Source organism: Ptychodera flava, chromosome 17, assembly GCF_041260155.1.
Source record: "Ptychodera flava strain L36383 chromosome 17, AS_Pfla_20210202, whole genome shotgun sequence".
In the NCBI taxonomy this organism is placed as follows: domain Eukaryota; kingdom Metazoa; phylum Hemichordata; class Enteropneusta; family Ptychoderidae; genus Ptychodera; species Ptychodera flava.
The window spans coordinates 27,266,747-27,284,988 of NC_091944.1; the positions used below are offsets into that span (position 1 = coordinate 27,266,747).

The 18,242-nt window shown below is 38.2% G+C and overlaps 1 protein-coding gene across 1 annotated transcript; it reads left to right on the top strand.

Moving 5' to 3' along the window:
- The first annotated feature begins 7,033 nt into the window (after positions 1-7,033).
- Positions 7,034-17,592, top strand: LOC139115925 (endoglucanase A-like). Its single transcript, XM_070678351.1, has 10 exons — positions 7,034-7,402; positions 8,996-9,163; positions 10,081-10,266; positions 10,540-10,702; positions 12,678-12,773; positions 12,898-13,060; positions 14,164-14,311; positions 15,527-15,695; positions 15,878-16,071; positions 17,075-17,592. The coding sequence occupies exons 7-10, from the start codon at positions 14,221-14,223 to the stop codon at positions 17,140-17,142; spliced, it is 522 nt and encodes a 173-aa protein (XP_070534452.1). The 5' UTR covers positions 7,034-7,402; positions 8,996-9,163; positions 10,081-10,266; positions 10,540-10,702; positions 12,678-12,773; positions 12,898-13,060; positions 14,164-14,220; the 3' UTR covers positions 17,143-17,592.
- The last annotated feature ends 650 nt before the right edge of the window (positions 17,593-18,242 follow it).

Genomic DNA, 18,242 nt, shown 5'->3' on the forward strand with positions numbered 1-18,242 from the left:
GACTGACAGAAAATTTCCAAGTTGTTTCGCAGTGCCTTTCATTTGCAGAGCCTACAAGTTTCTATCAGCGTTCCCGTTTGGTAACGTTTCCGGCAAATGGTACACATTTTTGTCTGAGTAAATTTGATAGGGTAATGTATATCTCACGTAAAGTTCATCCAATAATGAATGTGAGTCATCGCCTGGCCCACTGCATCTTCAACAGCGTTCAGAGCAAAGAAATGAAATCAAAATGGTTTTTCCTCAATCAAAACGTTAGTTTTCGGAGAAGCTGGTTCCGATAAAACCGCAAAACAGATGTTGTAATAATGTTTTAGGATGCCCCCGCCAAATGTGCAGAACTGTGAATGAAAATTACATAAAAAATTGCAAGGTTTTGTAAATGAGTGGCGAGACGTTTAGTTACACTTAATTACGCGTACGTCTTAACTACAAATCCTGAATGTGCTTTGGAGGAAACGGATTCTAAATCGACATCGAAGATAAGTTTGAAGTTGTCGATGCGGTAAATGACAGAGGACACAATGATGCAATGCCTGTCAGCGTATTAGGGACGGACCATAAGATCTTGGGAGGTAGGAGTGGTCACAATCAGATTGTGAATATTTTTTACAATTGTAAAAATTTTAAATTTTTTTTCTTAGTGAGTCATGATGTGCTATTTTTTTCAAAGTAAACTGTCAGATTTATCAGTTTTTTGCGTTCAGATTTTTTTAATTTGCAAAGTAGTCTGAAGATATTTCCCCTATTTTCTTGCTTTAATTTTTTTTTTGTTTTTGACCACCCCAAGATCTAATGGTTCGTCCCTTAAAAATAAATAGAAGCCAACGCTCTTGTTCATTTCAGCTATAAATAACGAGCCGAATGCATTTTGAATTTGGAAATAATTATAAAAACGAATAATTATAAATGTCTTTACTTTCACGTTGGTGATGTATGTTCACGTTTTATGACAGAGAGAAATGGAATCATAATTACATTTTCAATCATTGTCAAAAAACTTTTCACGGTGTTGTGAATCCCGCCGAGGAACATCGATCAGAAATAGCTACATCAATTTTGATCTTTTTTTTCTCTGTTTGTAATAATACTTCAGTTTCCCATTTCTTCTGTTTTCATTTCTGAAAGTTGTCGATTTCGTATTGATTCTGTCTGATATGAACGCAAAAAACGTGACATTCTGTTCCAAGTGTTTCACTTCTGTTTAACAGTGGCGATAATCGAACCAGCGGGGGCACATGTTCGTGTAAGAATGACATTCAGTCTCGACTTTTTAAATCAACTTTAGGCATGATTGAGTATGTAATCCATCTGAACGTCGTCGAATTGCAAACCCACTCTTGAAACTCTTCTGAAAATTCGAAGTATTACTTTAGTGGTTGTAGCGTTTGAATGTTTTCAGGTACAATGCTCAAAGCTTGCAATTGAAAAATCAAACAAACAAAAGACAAAAAAACCCAAAAAATAAAAACTGGGATGATGCCTTGACAGTGAGAAATTCCAAATTTCAATTTCGTACGAATTTGCCATATGTTTAATCCATATGGATACCTTAGAACTGCACTCCTCGTGATGACATTAAAACTACTCTTCCGTTTGTGCTAAAAATCACCAATGTAAGAAGTAGAAACGGATATTTTTGATAATTTCACAACAAAGCGTAACAAAAGGAATTGATACATTTCAAAGTCTTTCACAACAACGATGACTCTACCTGGATGATGTTTCAGATATTTTGCTCTTAATATCACAGATCAATGAACTTTACAGAAATCAATGACAACTTGATAATTTCTTTGGGAAAGTCATTTCTATTGAGACTTAAATTAGGAAATATATCAGCTGTGCCTGTGTAGTACTATATAGTCGCCGTTGATTTGTGTGGAGAGAGAGAGAGAGAGAGAGAGAGAGAGAGAGAGAAGAGAGAGAGAGAGAGAGAGAGAGAGGAGAGAGAGAGAGAGAGAGAGAGAGAGAGAGAGAGAGAGAGAGAGAGAGAGAGCCAGCCCCGTATGCAAATCCATAGCGAGCGTACCTGCAAATCGTTAAAGTGATGTATGCGCTGTGTGAACGTGTCTGTTATTCACTTGAAACAAATGAATCAAATGAATGTATAAAAAAGCCTTGGTCATCTAACACTCAAACGAAAACTGACAACGATAAATCTTTGCAACTAAAACACTGATCTGTTAAGATATGCTTTCTTAAAAGGAGCAAAACTAAGATCCAGAAATTTTGATCCTGCAGGAAACTTTCCTTTAAGGTAAACGCGCCTAGGGGACATATATTCGAACTCTCAAACTTTTACAATTATTTCCTGATCTACCACTTGTGGGGGTTCATTTTAAAGATCTTGGTGTAAGAAAATTTTTTACCGGCTTAGTTTTTTGAAATTTGAAAATTTTATTTTTCTCCTCAGGGTTAACACAGGGATGGCCACCATTTTGAATTTTAAATATCTGTAAATCTTTGGTTATTTGTTTCTCTAGTACCATAATTTGCTCAGTGACCCCTGATTTTTATTCTTGATTTTGAAAGAGAATCGTTGAGAGATTCCTTAAGGAACATTTGAGCAAAAGTTTAAAGTCTTTCACTTTCGAGGCGCATACTACCTTAAACGGCAACTGTGTGGTTGATTTCTTGTGAGAAGGATGATTTAGACGAAGATGGCACGAAGGAAGTATCAGCTTCATAGTATCAGTTCAAGTCATCAAATATGAATTCACGGTTTCTTTCTTTCAACTGTGTCTAATTGATTGCTTTAAAATATTTTTAGAAAGATCACTACTTTTAAAATCGGGAGCATAAACATGGCCTTCAAACATCTTAAAGGGAAGTGGTCGTCGGAACTGCGCATGTGCAACTTTCTTGTTACAAACAATGTATTTCATGCACTATATATAGATGCATCGTGTTAAAATAGCTGCGACATTTAAATTTTACGGTGTACATTATAAGACAAACATGTTTTAACTTTCATCAATCGCCAACGTAGCTTGGATACAGTGTTTATATCGGTCGTGGGGGTCCCTAGCGACCTTTGAGCGCCATTCCGACGACCACTGCCCTTTAATACATGTACAATTAAGGTTGAATGCACCCGGGGACAGTTTTTCGGATAACCAATTGTCATAATATTTTAGAGTCTTCTGCTCATTTAGACTCATTTCGAAAAAAAAAATTAAAGAAAATGTTCTTTTCACCGTCCGATTTTGTGCAAATCGAATGTTTAATATTTCTCAACGGAGGCAATGCAGGAGATGGTGGCCATTTTGGATTTCCAGCGTCGGTGAATTTGCCTGATGATCTCTGGTGTTTATATTCTTTACTTTGAAAGGGGATGGGTTAGAGCCAAACTAGGTTTCGAGGCCTGTATAACTTTAAAGTTTCTGATGAGAATAGCTTCCCAACGTGTCAACGTGTCTCGTTTATATCCTTTGCTTAATGTGGACGGTGAATATTTTTACTGCAGAAATGACACTTGGTCTTTTGTAGCGACAGATTCGACATTGGCAAGTTAACATCAAGGAGTTTTATTACAAGGCCGCCCTTGTGCACGGGTAAAATGTGTGTGGTTACAAAGAGCTATCAAGCACAGACTACCGAAGAGGTACAATGACATTAGAATTCATTTTAAAACAGTCACTGACATAGAGACATGGCACTAACCATTTCAATTTGAAACGCCTTGTGAATATGTTCATTTCCACGGATGAAAAGAAGCACGTTTACTGTCTTCAGTTACGAATCTGTTGTACATTTTAGCTTCACGCACCAACCTGGTGTTCAGTCAGTGTAGATAAATGCGATTTCCATTCGTCGTTCACAGATTATTGACGTTGCCATAATGTGTATTTTATGAAACAAATTATACACAAATATCAAGAATATGTAAAATTGTCATTTTAATTCATTTGCACAATATGTAAATATTATATTAATATATTAAGTATCCTAAAACACAGTAATAAAAAATAATTCCCTCAACCGGACAAAGCGTTGTAAATTCTTACAAGCTTAAAATCATATCATAAATGTTATACCTCTGTGGTCTGACCTAAATATGTGTAGAATATGTACATGCAAAAATCTCTCTGTTTATTGTTTTGCTGTGTTTACAATTTACACTTTTTGTTTCAACTATAGACTAACATTATATGATTTTCCTTTTATACCATAAATCCATATCAGTGCGAGCAATATAAAATATGAATCTATACATGTTGCAGGCATTGAATACGCTCGAAAATTCTTTTCAACACATGTGCTTTTTCATTTGTAAAGCTACAAGCAAATTGACAACAATGTGTTAGCTGTTCGGTTTGGATTCGGTTCCATTAATTTGAAACCCGTTTCCGATCGAAGTTTTAGACAATAGAGGTCAATTTTTACTTAAATTTAAAGTGTTTGCCTTATGTATATTTCCGCTCACTGCGCCAAAGTGCGAAACAACTGCAACTATGGATGTTATTTTTTAAAGAAAGGGCTATGTGATCAGTGGTCACTGTACCTATAGGCTGGACTTTAGAAACTCAGGTCACGACTGTTCTGTTCGCCGTGAAGGCTACTCTGGTGACCCGCCACCCAGTATTGTGAAGAACATTACTGAATATTGATCAGTTAACAGAATTAGCGAAATTCTGAAGCGGATACTTATACATTAATAAAATATCTGTTTTGAAGGAATAAAATTGAAAGCAAACATCATTTCCTATCATAGAATCATTTATTTCATAAATCTGTCCATAAATATATTTTATGTGTACGCATATATATTACTACTATGTAAATTATCGATCAATGACAAGCAGCAATCGCCTGGATTTCCGCTGAATGGGCCCTAAGCTAAACTCGAATATCTAGTAAGGCACAAAACAAAACAAAACAAAACAAAACAAAAATAATGCGCAGATGTTACGGAAGGACAGCAGACGTGTTTTTCATCAAGCACAGGTGTAATCTGATTTGATTTCATATTTAAAATATTCACTAGATTTATCCCACGAAATGATGAATTCTTGCCTTACCATGCAGAAATTCTGTCCATGCGATTATATAGACCGTTTTATTTACAATACACTGTCATTTTGTTCATCTCTGTTATAACTATTGACTTCTTCAACTATTGGTAACAAAATAATAGATTACCGCATTATAAAGTGAGACGCACAATTTTACGCAACGTCCCATTACAGAAAGATATTAAGTGGGAGGAATATAAAACGATTGACTCCATGATTGTGAGAGAGCCCCTCATAAGTTTCACATTTGCGTCAACTCTGTAAGATGTAAGCCATAGATAGTTCGCGCCCCGCAAATGAATGTCTGAAACTTTTACTCAAACTTTCCGTAGGAAAACCTTCAACCATTCTCTGTTTCAATTTAAGAACATAAATCAGAGGTCACTGTGCAAAAGTTGGTACTAAAGAACAAAGTACCCAATATTTCTCGACATTTGCAAATTCACAATGGCCGCCATCCCTGCCTTAACTCTATGCAGAATATTAACTTTTGATTTTCACAAAAATAATCCGACGAAAACTTAATTTCCTTTATGAGCTTCAAAATGAATCATCACAAGTGGTAGAACAAATATGTATCATGAAAGTTCGAGTGTCCAAATATCTGTCCCCCAAGGCGTGATGGGTGAACAGAAACCAAATCAAAACCATATTGGAATATTACGTATTCGTCCAATCCATCAATTTTATCACTGTAATTCAACTCAAAGTTATGGTATGAAACAGCATTTCAACCAGTAGCACTTTTCGCGTTCCAAATTTTGCTTTCTGATTTCGCATTGCATACTCTTTTCCCGAACGCTTTCACACTTTTTCTGGCCGACCTTCTCATTAATGTTTTTATCTTTAAACATTAACATGGCTGAAAATTATTTAGCATTTTTCTTTCTGTAGTGTAGATGTTTTCGTTTACAAAATTTGACCACTATCTCGAAAGATCTAATGGATGAGCCAAAATCGGGTACATTGCAAGCATTAGGTTAACTATCGCAATGATTTCCAAAATTTCAGTGCTAGCACTGTCAAACCATTGCTTTGATTCGAAAAAGCAATCATGTTCTGTTCTATGTTTTAAAATCGTTAGAACTTTGCGATGTATATATCCCGCCCAGTTTGAGTTCCCTCACTTTGCTAATTTCGCGATCAGAGATTCATTAGCTTATTCGCTGTTTTCTCAGTGAACGTGTGATAATTCCAAAATATTAGTGTAAATCGGCCATCAGAATCGTTGATCACAATTGCACAGTATTTTACGTGTTTTCTTTAATTTAGTGTCATAGGTTGAGATTGACACCGAGCAGGTAACACCGACGAAAACGAAAAACATGCGGTGCAAATCGCAAGCATATTTCAAGTTTTCTAGGCACGGCCAAAGTTTTTTTTAAAAATTATAAAAGAAAAATATTAATGATACACAGACACACACATATTCATATTTCAGAAATAAAAACGGCAAGCTTTAACTTAACATTTCACATCAAGATAAAATAAATAAATAAATAAATTAATTAATTAATCTGAACTCTACAGCTTTGGACTTTTTCTTGCGTAAAGGTGTCCAATTTCCCATGTGAATTCAAATGTTACATGTAATTTGCATTCTTTGTCTGGGGACTCGCCCACAGCGATCACTCAATACCATCTGGACGCTATCCACATCATCGAGTGTTTGATTGATGGAGCTGGGGCTGGTAGATTCTTGAAAACATGAATATTCACGAAATGTCTTCAATTTTCTCTAATTTTACTTCCTAAAGTGACAATGATTTCCATATGTTTTATTTACCCTTTCAATCGATGTCAAAATGCGCCCATGACGGTACGGATCCCGCTGCGCAATACGCGACACTCTTATTTTATGATGTCTCTTAAGTTGTCCGTTATTCAGTTTTTGTTTGTTGTTAATTCGATTTTTACGAAATGATTTGATATGCAAATTTTGAATGCCTGCTAGAGTTCGAGGGTGGTGGTAATAAAACCAGCGGTATATCAGAAGTCACGACATATTAATTGAAAGAAAACAGCGCCCATTTATAAATGCGGTGGTTGACGTACAGTGAAGTATAAAAGGAGAAGAGTTATCACCAGAAAGTGAACAGAGACCAAACTTGGTTAACACTACTGACTGAGAGCCAGCTTCTCACTGGACAGTGGTTGGTATACAAGCAGCAGGATCATGAATTGGATCTTCCTCGCATTGCTCGCTTTGATGGTAGCATTGGCGAGTTCGGTCTTCACAGAGTCCGACGAATTATACGAGGCTAGGACTCGCATGGAATGGGGTGATGAGGAGAGAGACGACGATGGCGAAGATGACAGTTACAGTCCCGTAAAACGAGACCTGGGAAATTGTGATGAGTACACGATACAAACAAGGCCAAAAAGTGAGTTTTTAATTTTTTTTCAATTTGCTGCATCAACTTCGCATCATGTAAAGTCTGCTTCATTTGTTTAGTAAAACTGTGAGACGTGTATCCCTAGTTTCAGATTCTAAAGCTCTAAGGCGAATATTTTGTATTTTTCTTCCACGAGGATAACTGCCCTGAAAAGTATCCATTTAAGGTAGAACGCGCCTCGGGGACAGATATTTGAACTCTCAAACCTCTACAATTTTTTTCTGATATACCACATGTGGGGGCTCATTTCAAAGCTCTTGGAGAAAGAAAAACTTTCACCGTCTTAGTTTTTCGAAAATCTAAAATTTTATTTTTCCCCATAGAGTTAACACAGGGATGGCGGCCATTTTGAATTTCAAAAATCGTTAAATCGTGGGTTATTTGTTTCTCTAGTTCCACAATTTGCACGGTGACCCCCTACTTTTATTCTTGATTTTGTAAGAGAATGGTTGAAACATTTTTAGAGGAAAGCTTAAACAAAAGTTTGTCTTTCACTTTCGAGACGCATACTACCTTAAAGGGGCTCTATTTGGCTGTCTCTAAATCATGATGTGACAACATTGACTCAAAATGGAGGCGTAAGGCGTATGTGATTAAATTAAGCAGCTCGTACCGTACGCTAAATCTTGCACAGTGGTCGTAGTACCTTTAGCTAATCAGCATATATTAGCATACATAAATCTAAGTTGTTGGTTGATGGAAGAACTTATCTCATTTATCTGTTGATTGAACTGTACCTTTGTCGACAAGCCCTCCGAAATGTGACTTCTACAAAATCTACAAAATTCAACATACCACATCATTCTATAGAGAGCGAGCAACAGCGACAGGTCGGTGAATAGTTGTATTATACTTCCACAGTATTCCAAGAAATGTACATAAATTCAAATTCCACCGAAGGCTCAATAATAACAGAAATAAATTCGACTGTGCGTTCTCGCTGTTTGGATTTTCTCTTTGGTTGTTTGACTTCCATGTGTCACAGATGTGAAAAACGAGAATTGCAATGCTCGACTTTATATAGCGAAGTCTGTAAAACCTTACGTACGAGAATGAAAACCTTTTCTTTACGCAGAATGTGGGAGTTCTATCCCTAGAATGTATGACCTATATATGATCAGTATAATGTGCAGTACTTGAACTTTCCACTGTTCTGTTTTTATTTGCCCCTATTAATTGCAACCATTCTCTTTTGAGAGTTGTGTCGCCATCGTTCAGCAACAAGCGTATGATGAAAACACTGAACCCCAAAACGAATACTTGTCGATGTTGTTCCGCAAGCTGCAAGTACATCGCTAGTTTGCTGACAATGGCCCCCAAATGGTACATATCACGTACGAGGCAGGATATATATGTCAGAAATTGGTCATTTCACGTTTTTTCTTGATTATGTGGGATTTACTGACGAGCATGCAGATAGAAAACGGTGCGCATGCGGACTGAATTACTGACACGTTCTTACTTAGGCAGGGAATGAGGAATATGTACAGTCGATTGTGGGCCATGGCTAGAGAAGGTCACCATCCGTCGACAGTTACAAACCCAACGACAATGACAATTATGTTTCCATTCTGTCAACAGAATTCCACCACAACTTCGGTGAGCTCCTCAATTACTCGCTACTGTTCTTTGAAGCGCAAAAGTCGGGCAAGATTACCAAGTCGAAACAAAAGCTTCCATGGAGAGCCAGTTCGTGTCTGTCAGACAGCGGATTAGAAGGCGAGGATCTGACCGGCGGGTGGTACGACGGTAGGCAAGGTTTAACTATAAACGTGTGGCAAACCGTCAAAACGATGTTGTGGCGAAATATGGGATATAGCAATTCGAAATCAATTGATATATCATACCTCTTTATATGCAAACGTTCTATCAATCAATCAATCGATCGATCAATCAATCAATCAAATCATAAATAAAATCCAAAAAAGTTTATTATAAGAACAGATCTATTTGTAGTTACATTTGCACTATGAGGGAAGATATATTTCAGATAGTTCTGTTCAGTGACCGTAGAGTGCGCTTCATTGCAGGAAAATATACTTATGATTGTGTGATCTAACTTACCGTTTTCTGCATAGACTTGTGACCCACAACAACACAAAGTATCGATGGAAATTTGATGATAATTGTCCTTCGAATTTCGTTCCATGCCTTTTTTATAATATTGGTCCTTTGCCCTGTTGGTTTAACTTTTTTAGCCGTTTGCTATTGTCGCAGTGTGCTACATTTCGAAAGTCCAACGCTCGTTGCTGAAAGCCCTATTAGGTGTATCTTTTGCACTTTGCTTACCAAAACATCACCCAATCTCCAGAAAAACGTTTTGGATTCCCGTTATTAAGCAGTAGTGTCTTTGAAAATGTCACTTTTCCAATCCTTTGTTCTGGATTTAATTTAATTAAATTCAGGCGCCTAACACGCGTACGGCGTGTACATATTGGAAATGCAACTCGCGAATAATATTTATTTGTTAAAATTTAAGTTGTGCGTCGGATCGCCAATGTTCGTAAAACGTTCTGTGGTCCCACCTAGGTCACTACTTTTACATAACTTGAATTTGACATCAAAGAATCTTATCGAAAAATGATGGAAAAATATGATACAGCTAATGGGGCCTTAATGACTTAATCTTTATGCCAATTGCCTGCCTCTTTTCTTCACCGTTCCAGCCGGAGACAACGTGAAGTTCAACTTTCCGATGGCATTTTCTTCATCGGTGTTGGCATGGAGCCTCATCGAGTTCCCAGGATGCATACAAAGACGCGGGCGTGTACAACGACATGCTCAGCGCCCTCAAGGGAGTCTGTGAATATTTCACGAAATGTCACACCGGCCCAAATGAATATTACTACCAGGTAAAAACTTCGTCTTAATGTTCAGGAGAGCTGACAACTTTATCGAGTGAGAGACAGTCATGTTATTGAAAACCCTTTAGCAGAAAATGACGCGGTTTTTCAGATTGTCGGTGTGGTGGCTATAAAAAGATATTTTTTTTGCTGAACTGAAATTTCTTCTTATCTTTTAAGAATGTAAGCTTCTTTTTTGGATCCCCCTCTTGGGACACAGCTCTGAATTGATAATGTTGCCAAAATGCGTAATCCTAGCAGAACAATGTGGTAATTTTGTAGGTAGCAGACGCCGGTCTTGATCACCGCTCCTGGCAACGACCAGAAGACATCGTGTACAACAGAGAGCCGTTCCGAGTCAACGATACCGTGCCGGGTTCTGATGTCGTTTCTCTCGCTGCAGCGGCCCTCGCGACGTGCTCCGTCGCCTACAAAGACGCTAGAAGTAAGTTAACCATGCGATCCTAGTAGAGGCTGTATCTCTCTGCCCCCTTGCGCCGCAGGGAAAGTTTCCTCATTTACACATCAGTTGATCTTTCCAATCGCGTGTGCCGAAAATGCAAAGGGAAGGAAAAATGAAGCAGAGAAGATTTTATGTCATGGTAGAACGCGCCTCGGGGACACAAATATGGACTCTCAAGCTTTTTCAATTCTTTTCTGATCTACCTCTTGTTGGGGTTTATTTTAAAGCTCTTTGTATGAGAAAACTTTTCACCGGCTTAGTTTTTCGAAATTCGAAAATTTCATTTTTCTCCATAGAGTTAACACAGGATGGCGGCCATTTTGAATTTTAAATATCGGTAAATATTGACTTGTATCATAGTACCAAAATTTGCACGGTAACCCCCAATTTTCATTCTTGATTTTGGAAGACAATGGTTGAAGGATTCCTCAAGGAAAGTTTGAGCAAAAGTTTAAGTCTTTCACTTTCGAGGCTCGACCTACCTTAAATATAAATTTAAGACGATTCACAGAAACGAGGTTTTTTTGTCGATATCTAAAAGAAAATTATGCTGTAGAGTTGTAAAGAAGAATTTGAAGATGAAAAAGTTCACAGTGACTACCCATACTCTGCTAAACAAACATCAAAACACCTCAAAACTATACCAAAAGCCTATACTTCAGGTTCTGAACACTGTCTAGGGAATTGCACAATACACACGTTTACGTTACTACAGCCAGTCTAACCTATACAAAATCTTCCCTATCTAATGAATGAACCTGTTTTTTTTCTAGATAAACTAATCATGCCGACAAAATATCGTGTTTTTTATGGAAGCGAACATTTCGAACTTGTTAAATGTTTCTCGGTATCATCCATCTGGCATTTTGATACCGTACAGTGTGCGACAACAATTTGGAACACTTCCATTGGTCGATTAAGTCAACGTGACTGACCATTTATACGCGTTAAAGGTATACAGCCACCTGTAATCTAAATATGCCCACATATGGTCAAAGGGGCTTTCCTTGGTATTCAAAATGCCCATGTGAGGGCGCTGTTTTTAAAAAGCGGCCACCCGCTTAAAATTTGTGATTGGTTAGATTTTCTCTTTCCATGGTAACTGTAGCAAAATAGGAACAGGTGACAGTATACCTTTAATGGTGCACGTGTCGCCCTTTATTCCTTCAGTCACAGACAAATAGAGGACAGACTAGCAACGCAGCATGCCTTTTGTTTCATGGTCGTCTCGGTGGACTATTGCCTTTTCATATTAAAAAGAGTTTCAAAGATGTTAGACTTTTTGGAGACTTGTTTATGGTTGATAATTGCACGAAATTATGCAAAAAGTACGACGAGATGGCATTTTGCTGCAAGTCGCGTAGCAACCATACCTACTTTGTGAGCTCTCAGGGCAGAAACACTGCTTCACGCGAATCGAAACATAACACGCCACCAGTTTCATAAACACGTTCTTCCATGACCAACTTGTAAAAGACGATATGTCTGACCGTAAAACATTGACCGTAACCAGAGAGTATCGATTAAAGACTTTCAAATTTTGTTCAAACACGTGCACACACATTATGTATTCATAAAAATGTGAGAGGAAATTTTAAAATGGTAAAACACATCTCCCTGAAGCTTAAAACTTTCCTGTTTCGCCAGCACGCCAATTCCGCTTAGCACCAGACGACAACAACAACACGAAATTTGCCGAACATAATTCCGCTTCAAAATTTGCGAAAATACGGAAACTACCGAAGGATGCATGGTCGGCACTCTTCGGAAAAGAGAGGCGAGAGCTACTTGAGGCGAGGCGTACATGGAGGGCTTACGTAACCGCTCCAAACCTTGAACAATACCCGTTGCAAGTCTGTCTCTTATTTGTCTGTGCTTCAGTGCATCCCCTGGATACGTGTCCAGAGGGCGGTGTTTCTTTAAAATATTAAAAGGTGTTTGTTTTCATTTTTTGCAGAAGGAAATCGAGCGCGGATCTTCAGGGAAGAGGCAGTGGATTTGTACAGATTTGCGACGACCAATATCGGCACATATCCTCTAACGGGTACTATATGTAAGTATTGCGCCTCCGGAGCGGATATTCGGACTCGCAAACTTTTACGATGCTTTTTTGGCTAACCACTTGTGGGGACTCGTTTTTTAAGCTTGAAACCTCTGATAATTTGATTTCTCCATAGCAACAACAAGATTGGCGACGAACTTTTGTGGGCGGCAACGTGGTTACACCTCGCGACAGGCGAAGAGCAGTATCTCCAAGACGCGGAGGAATACTTTGAAGAGTACAAACTCAGGGGAAGTGCCTATTCCTTCGGATGGGCAGACACCAGAGAGGGGTCAAAGGTGAGACAACGACATCTAAGTATATTCACAGGATCAAATTGAAATGGGCATCATATTCAAGATTATAGAATTACTTCCAACGATTCTAAAGCAGTGAAAAAGATATCTCTGAGTTAACAATGGCAGAGATGAGGTGATTTTTCACGTGCTCATTGAATGACTTGAGCTAAGTGTTCTTAATCACTCTCAATCTTTCGGCCCTTTTAAGGCTTTGTGCGCCTCGAAAGCGAAAGATGTAAAGTTTTGGTCAAATTTTCCTCAAAGAATATTTCAATGATTAGGGGGGGGGGGCTATCCTTCAAAATCAAGAATAAAAATCGGGGGGTCACCGTGCAAACTTTTGAACTAGAGAAACAAATTACTCAAGATTTACTGATATTTGAAATTCAAGATGGCCGCCATCCCTGTGTTAACTCTATGGAGAGAAAATAAAATTTTCGAATTTCGAAAAACTAAGCGGTGAAGTTTTCTTACACCAAGAGCTTTAAAATGAACCCCACAAGTGGTAGATCAGAAAAAATTGTAAAAGTTTGAGAATCCGAATATCTGTCCCCGAGGTGCGTTCTACATTTTAGTCACGGTTGTAACAGAGCTCATACTTAGCTACGTTGCAGAATCACAAGAGATTACTGTCATAGAATGCAGAAACATGTTCTGTTGCTTACGCCAAATAAAATATATTATGTATTTCTGGTAACCGGGCCTACTCTTTTTAAAACCCTCCGACCCTGAACTGTTTTCGCATTTGCAAAAGTCAGTAATAATTTTGCCGAATTTATGCGGTTTTGTCATAGGTCACAATCATATGAAAATACAAAATAAAAACCTTTACCGACCTTTATAGTATCTTATTTCCCTAGGGCTTGTTAACGGAAAACGCAATTTATTTTGTTACGCATTATTGCGCTAGGTTCGGTCATGGTATAATACCAAAATATTGTGTATGTCCCGGTAAGAAGGCAGGCCGTTGGCAACTCCATTTTTTTAGGACGATTAAAACCCAACGAAAAATCGGGCGTTGATTTGGCAAAATGTCTAAATTTAACGGGACTTTACTGTAAAAAACCATTAAGTTGTGAACTATTTTCTCTATTATGCCTCAGTTACTGCTGTATAAAATTACGGGAAAGACGACATACAAGGATTCATTCACGAAATACATGGACACTTTGTTACCTATGAACAGCCCTGACATGTACACAGACGGAGGTTTGTACTTCAGGAATGAGTGGGGATCCTTACGATACGCAGGTGAGGGCGCTGACGTTGTTGTCAACGTCGCAAAACCGCATTTAAAGGTATACAGTCACCTGTAATCTTAATATGTCCATATATGGTCAAGGGGCGTTCCTTGGTATTGATAATGCTCATGTGAGGGCGCTGTTTTAAAAAGCGGCCACCCGCTTAAAATCTGTGATTGGTTAGATTTTCTCTTTCCATGGTTACTGTGGCAAAATTGGAATAAGTGACAGTATGCCTTTAAGCAGACAAGTAAGACGCGATCGTTTGGTTTTGCGGGGCTTTGCGCAGTATCAGTAGTGTTGAAATCTCTTGTGTTCGCGATGACGCAATATTCATAAACTGTGTACCCACAATTGGTTAAAGTTACTATATCTTGGTTACCCATAGAACGGTGCTGGCACTATACAATACCGTCGGCGCGATAGTTTTGCTTTTCCACCGGAGCAAAAAGCAGTAATTCGTGAAGTTTGTATATCCAGATGACAAACTTCGCCCTTCACCTGACCTAATAAGCCTTGAAGTAAATCCCGGTTTCACAAGAGCGCAAATAATTTGACCGACCAAGACTAAATATTGCCCAATGTTTCATGAATCTTTTGGTTCTATCCGTGAAATTTGTGCCAAACTTTAAGCAGTTCTCAGCATTTCGTCCATCATCTAGATATAAAGTTTCGTCATCCATTTCGCAGTTCTTGAAATCGTTCAAATACAACACACAGTGAGTGCATAAATACAGGGGATGCCCAGTGCATTTCACACGGCAAGCAAATAAAGCCAAACATATCTGGCAAAAAGTGGTTTTTTAAAAATGCCAGATAGACACGTGATTCATGACACGTCACAAGTTCCCAGTTATGGATATTTCGGTACTATATGTGTTGGCCAGCAAAGAAGACGACAAAGAAATTTCTATTTGACGTCAAAAAATGTATCCAATAATAATGCCTTGATGATGTGTGACCGCTTTGCATTGTGGAAGACTGCCAAAAACCTATAATGGGGTCCTCAAATGATATTCCGTTACGCACATGTAGGCAGTAAATAAAATACTGCTCTTAAATTATTTCTCAGTGCCTCAACCTCAACTACAAAATTAGGGTTTTTAAATGGAAGAATTTCCTAAGTAGCTGTTCTGAGACACAAATACCAAACCTCTACGTGTTGTAGTTTGACGTCTCCAATGAAAAATCAAACCGATATATTTTGTTTGTGTTTTCTTAACAGCCGGAGCTTCGTTCGTTGGTTTGGTGGCCGCTAAGTACGGATTGAGACCAAATATCTACCGGGAATTTGCTTGCAACCAAACAAACTACATGCTCGGCGACAACACAAGGCGAAGTTACGTCGTTGGGTATGGTGTAAACCCACCTTGCCGACCTCACCACCGAGCAAGGTATTTCAATATTTGTACTATAAGACATGTATACTGATACAGCGCCCTCGGTGGCGTTAATAATCAAACATCTTTTAGCGTCCAGGTATAGGGGATGGGCTGTCAACCGAGTCTATTCATTGTGTTGTCTTCGATTTCTAAAATATAATAACAACAAAATTTGACGGTTTTCATTTATCCAGTTCCTGTCCAGAGCTTGACATTCCTTGTACGAACAAGAATAGCTGGAAGAACCCTGACTGCAATCACCACGTGCTAATCGGAGCCTTGGTCGGCGGACCAAACAAAACCGACGACTGGGTTGACAATCGTAAAGACTACATTCACAACGAGGTGGCTTGCGATTACAATGCTGTATTCCAAGGAACAATAGCGGGTAGGTTCACAGTAGTGCTTGCTAAGAGGTATACTGTCACTTGTTCCAATTTTGCCACAGTTACCACAGAAAGAGAAAATCTAACCAATCACAGATTTTAAGCGGGTGGCCGCTTTTTAAAAACAGCGCCCTCACATGGGCATTTTGAATACCAAGGAACGCCCCTTTGACCATATATGGGCATATTTAAATTACAGGTGACTGTATACCTTTAAGGTAGAATGCGCCTCGGGTACAAATATTCGAACTCTCGAACTTTTACAATACATTTTGGCCTACAATTTGTTTGGGGCACATTTCGGAAGCTCACAGTGTAAATACATTTTTCACCTACTTATTCCCATAAAGTCAAGAAAGGTTGACTGTCATTTTAAATGTCAAGTGTCGGCAAATATTGGGTAATTTGTTTCTGTATGCCAAACTTTGCACAGTGACTCACTTTTTTTATTCTTGAGCAAAAGTTTAAACCACAGTCCCGGACTTTATTTAAATCTTTCAATTTCAAGGCGCGAGCTACCTTAAGACCGATGGGTGTTTCAACGATGAACTTCCGTAGACCGCACGGGATTTTGAAATTGAAAGTGTAGATGATCAGCATTCCTCACTCCGAGAGATCCGGATGTTGCAATTTTGAAAATACACTTTATGCTCTTCTAAAATGTGAATTGAATGTTAGATTGCTATATCTTTGGCGTGACAATAACTGTTACTGTCATCGTTTTCTGCTTTAGAAAATAAGCATATTCGTCCTCTTTTTACGAAATTATGAAAGTATTAATGTTAGTCTTGTAGACATAATACATAGTGAGTAATACATATCAATATATACTATTTCTAGACTACAAATTCATTGTCAGGGGTAACTCTGGATATAACACATAGATCCGGTTGGCGAGTTGAATGATATGAGTTTTAGCATGTTAGGGAGTCACTAAGTTTAATACTGGAAAACACAAGATACATTTTGTAGAACTCTAACAAGTCATTGATTGCGTCTTGTCAGGTCTTGCTCAGGCCAGCATAGACGGACAACTTCCACCAGCCTGTTACGTCCTCAGCCACGAACTGTGAATCACGGAACAAAGTCTGGGCACGTCGCGAATGAAACGGCTGAAATCCGAAATGACAATTTCCAACGGATGACGATACCTACCATGCATCTATACTTACTACTTCTAGTTCGTCATGTAATAGAATGCATTTGTTTTATCTTCTGTGATACATCTTCAACTTAGTTAGCTTTTATCTTCTGAATGAAGAAACTAAACGTGAATTACAGATTTCAACACGACCAAATTAGATACACAATGTGCAAAGTAACGATGAAGAATGTCCTTTCATATGCCACTCCATACAGGCATTTCATGTGATGTATTAATTTACCTATACTTAAACATTCAATACATTTGTCTCTTTAAATCATTTTAAATTGTATCTTGTTTCTTATCAGGAAGCTATGTTGTATATTTTACCCTGGCAAATAAAGCATTAAAAATTAAAATTATATCAAAATTTCCCATCAGTTCTTGTTTGTTTGAAATTGCGTCTGATATTTGACTTTCGAGGTGACAAAAATAAAATGACCACAGTAAGTCCAGAGAAACATGCAAAACTAAAGCGCACTACAGCTTGTGTTACACATCAGGCTCCTTTCGTGTGCCAAGGAAACTGTTTGCTATTCTTCTCCAGTAGACGTCTTTGTTAAAAGTACTGTAACCTCCGGCAACTTAATTGTCATGCAAGCCATTAGCATAAAAGGCTAACGAGATCTACTCCTAAAACACATCTTAGTACCATGTTCCATTCCTGTCAGTGTAACCAATGTCGGGATATCGAACCTACAGACAGACAATTATGGAAACACTCATAGATAGACTAGACAACTGTTAGACATGAGTCTGCATCAAAAAATAAACTGTTCAGTATTTTCATGCAACAGAAGCTTCTTTAAGTCATGAAATTTTATCTATACATTTTCACGAAAATTCTATATTTAGGTCTTTGTGACATAGTTTTCGCATAGCAGCATTTTCCTGTATTAGGTTGAAAGCTGCTTTATTGTCTTCAATATAGACTCCCTCTAAGTCCAGTTTTGGCGTACGTCGGTTTCATTCGTTTCACTTGTGTGCCACCTTCATGTCTACGTCTGTATCTCCCGATTACAACTTTCT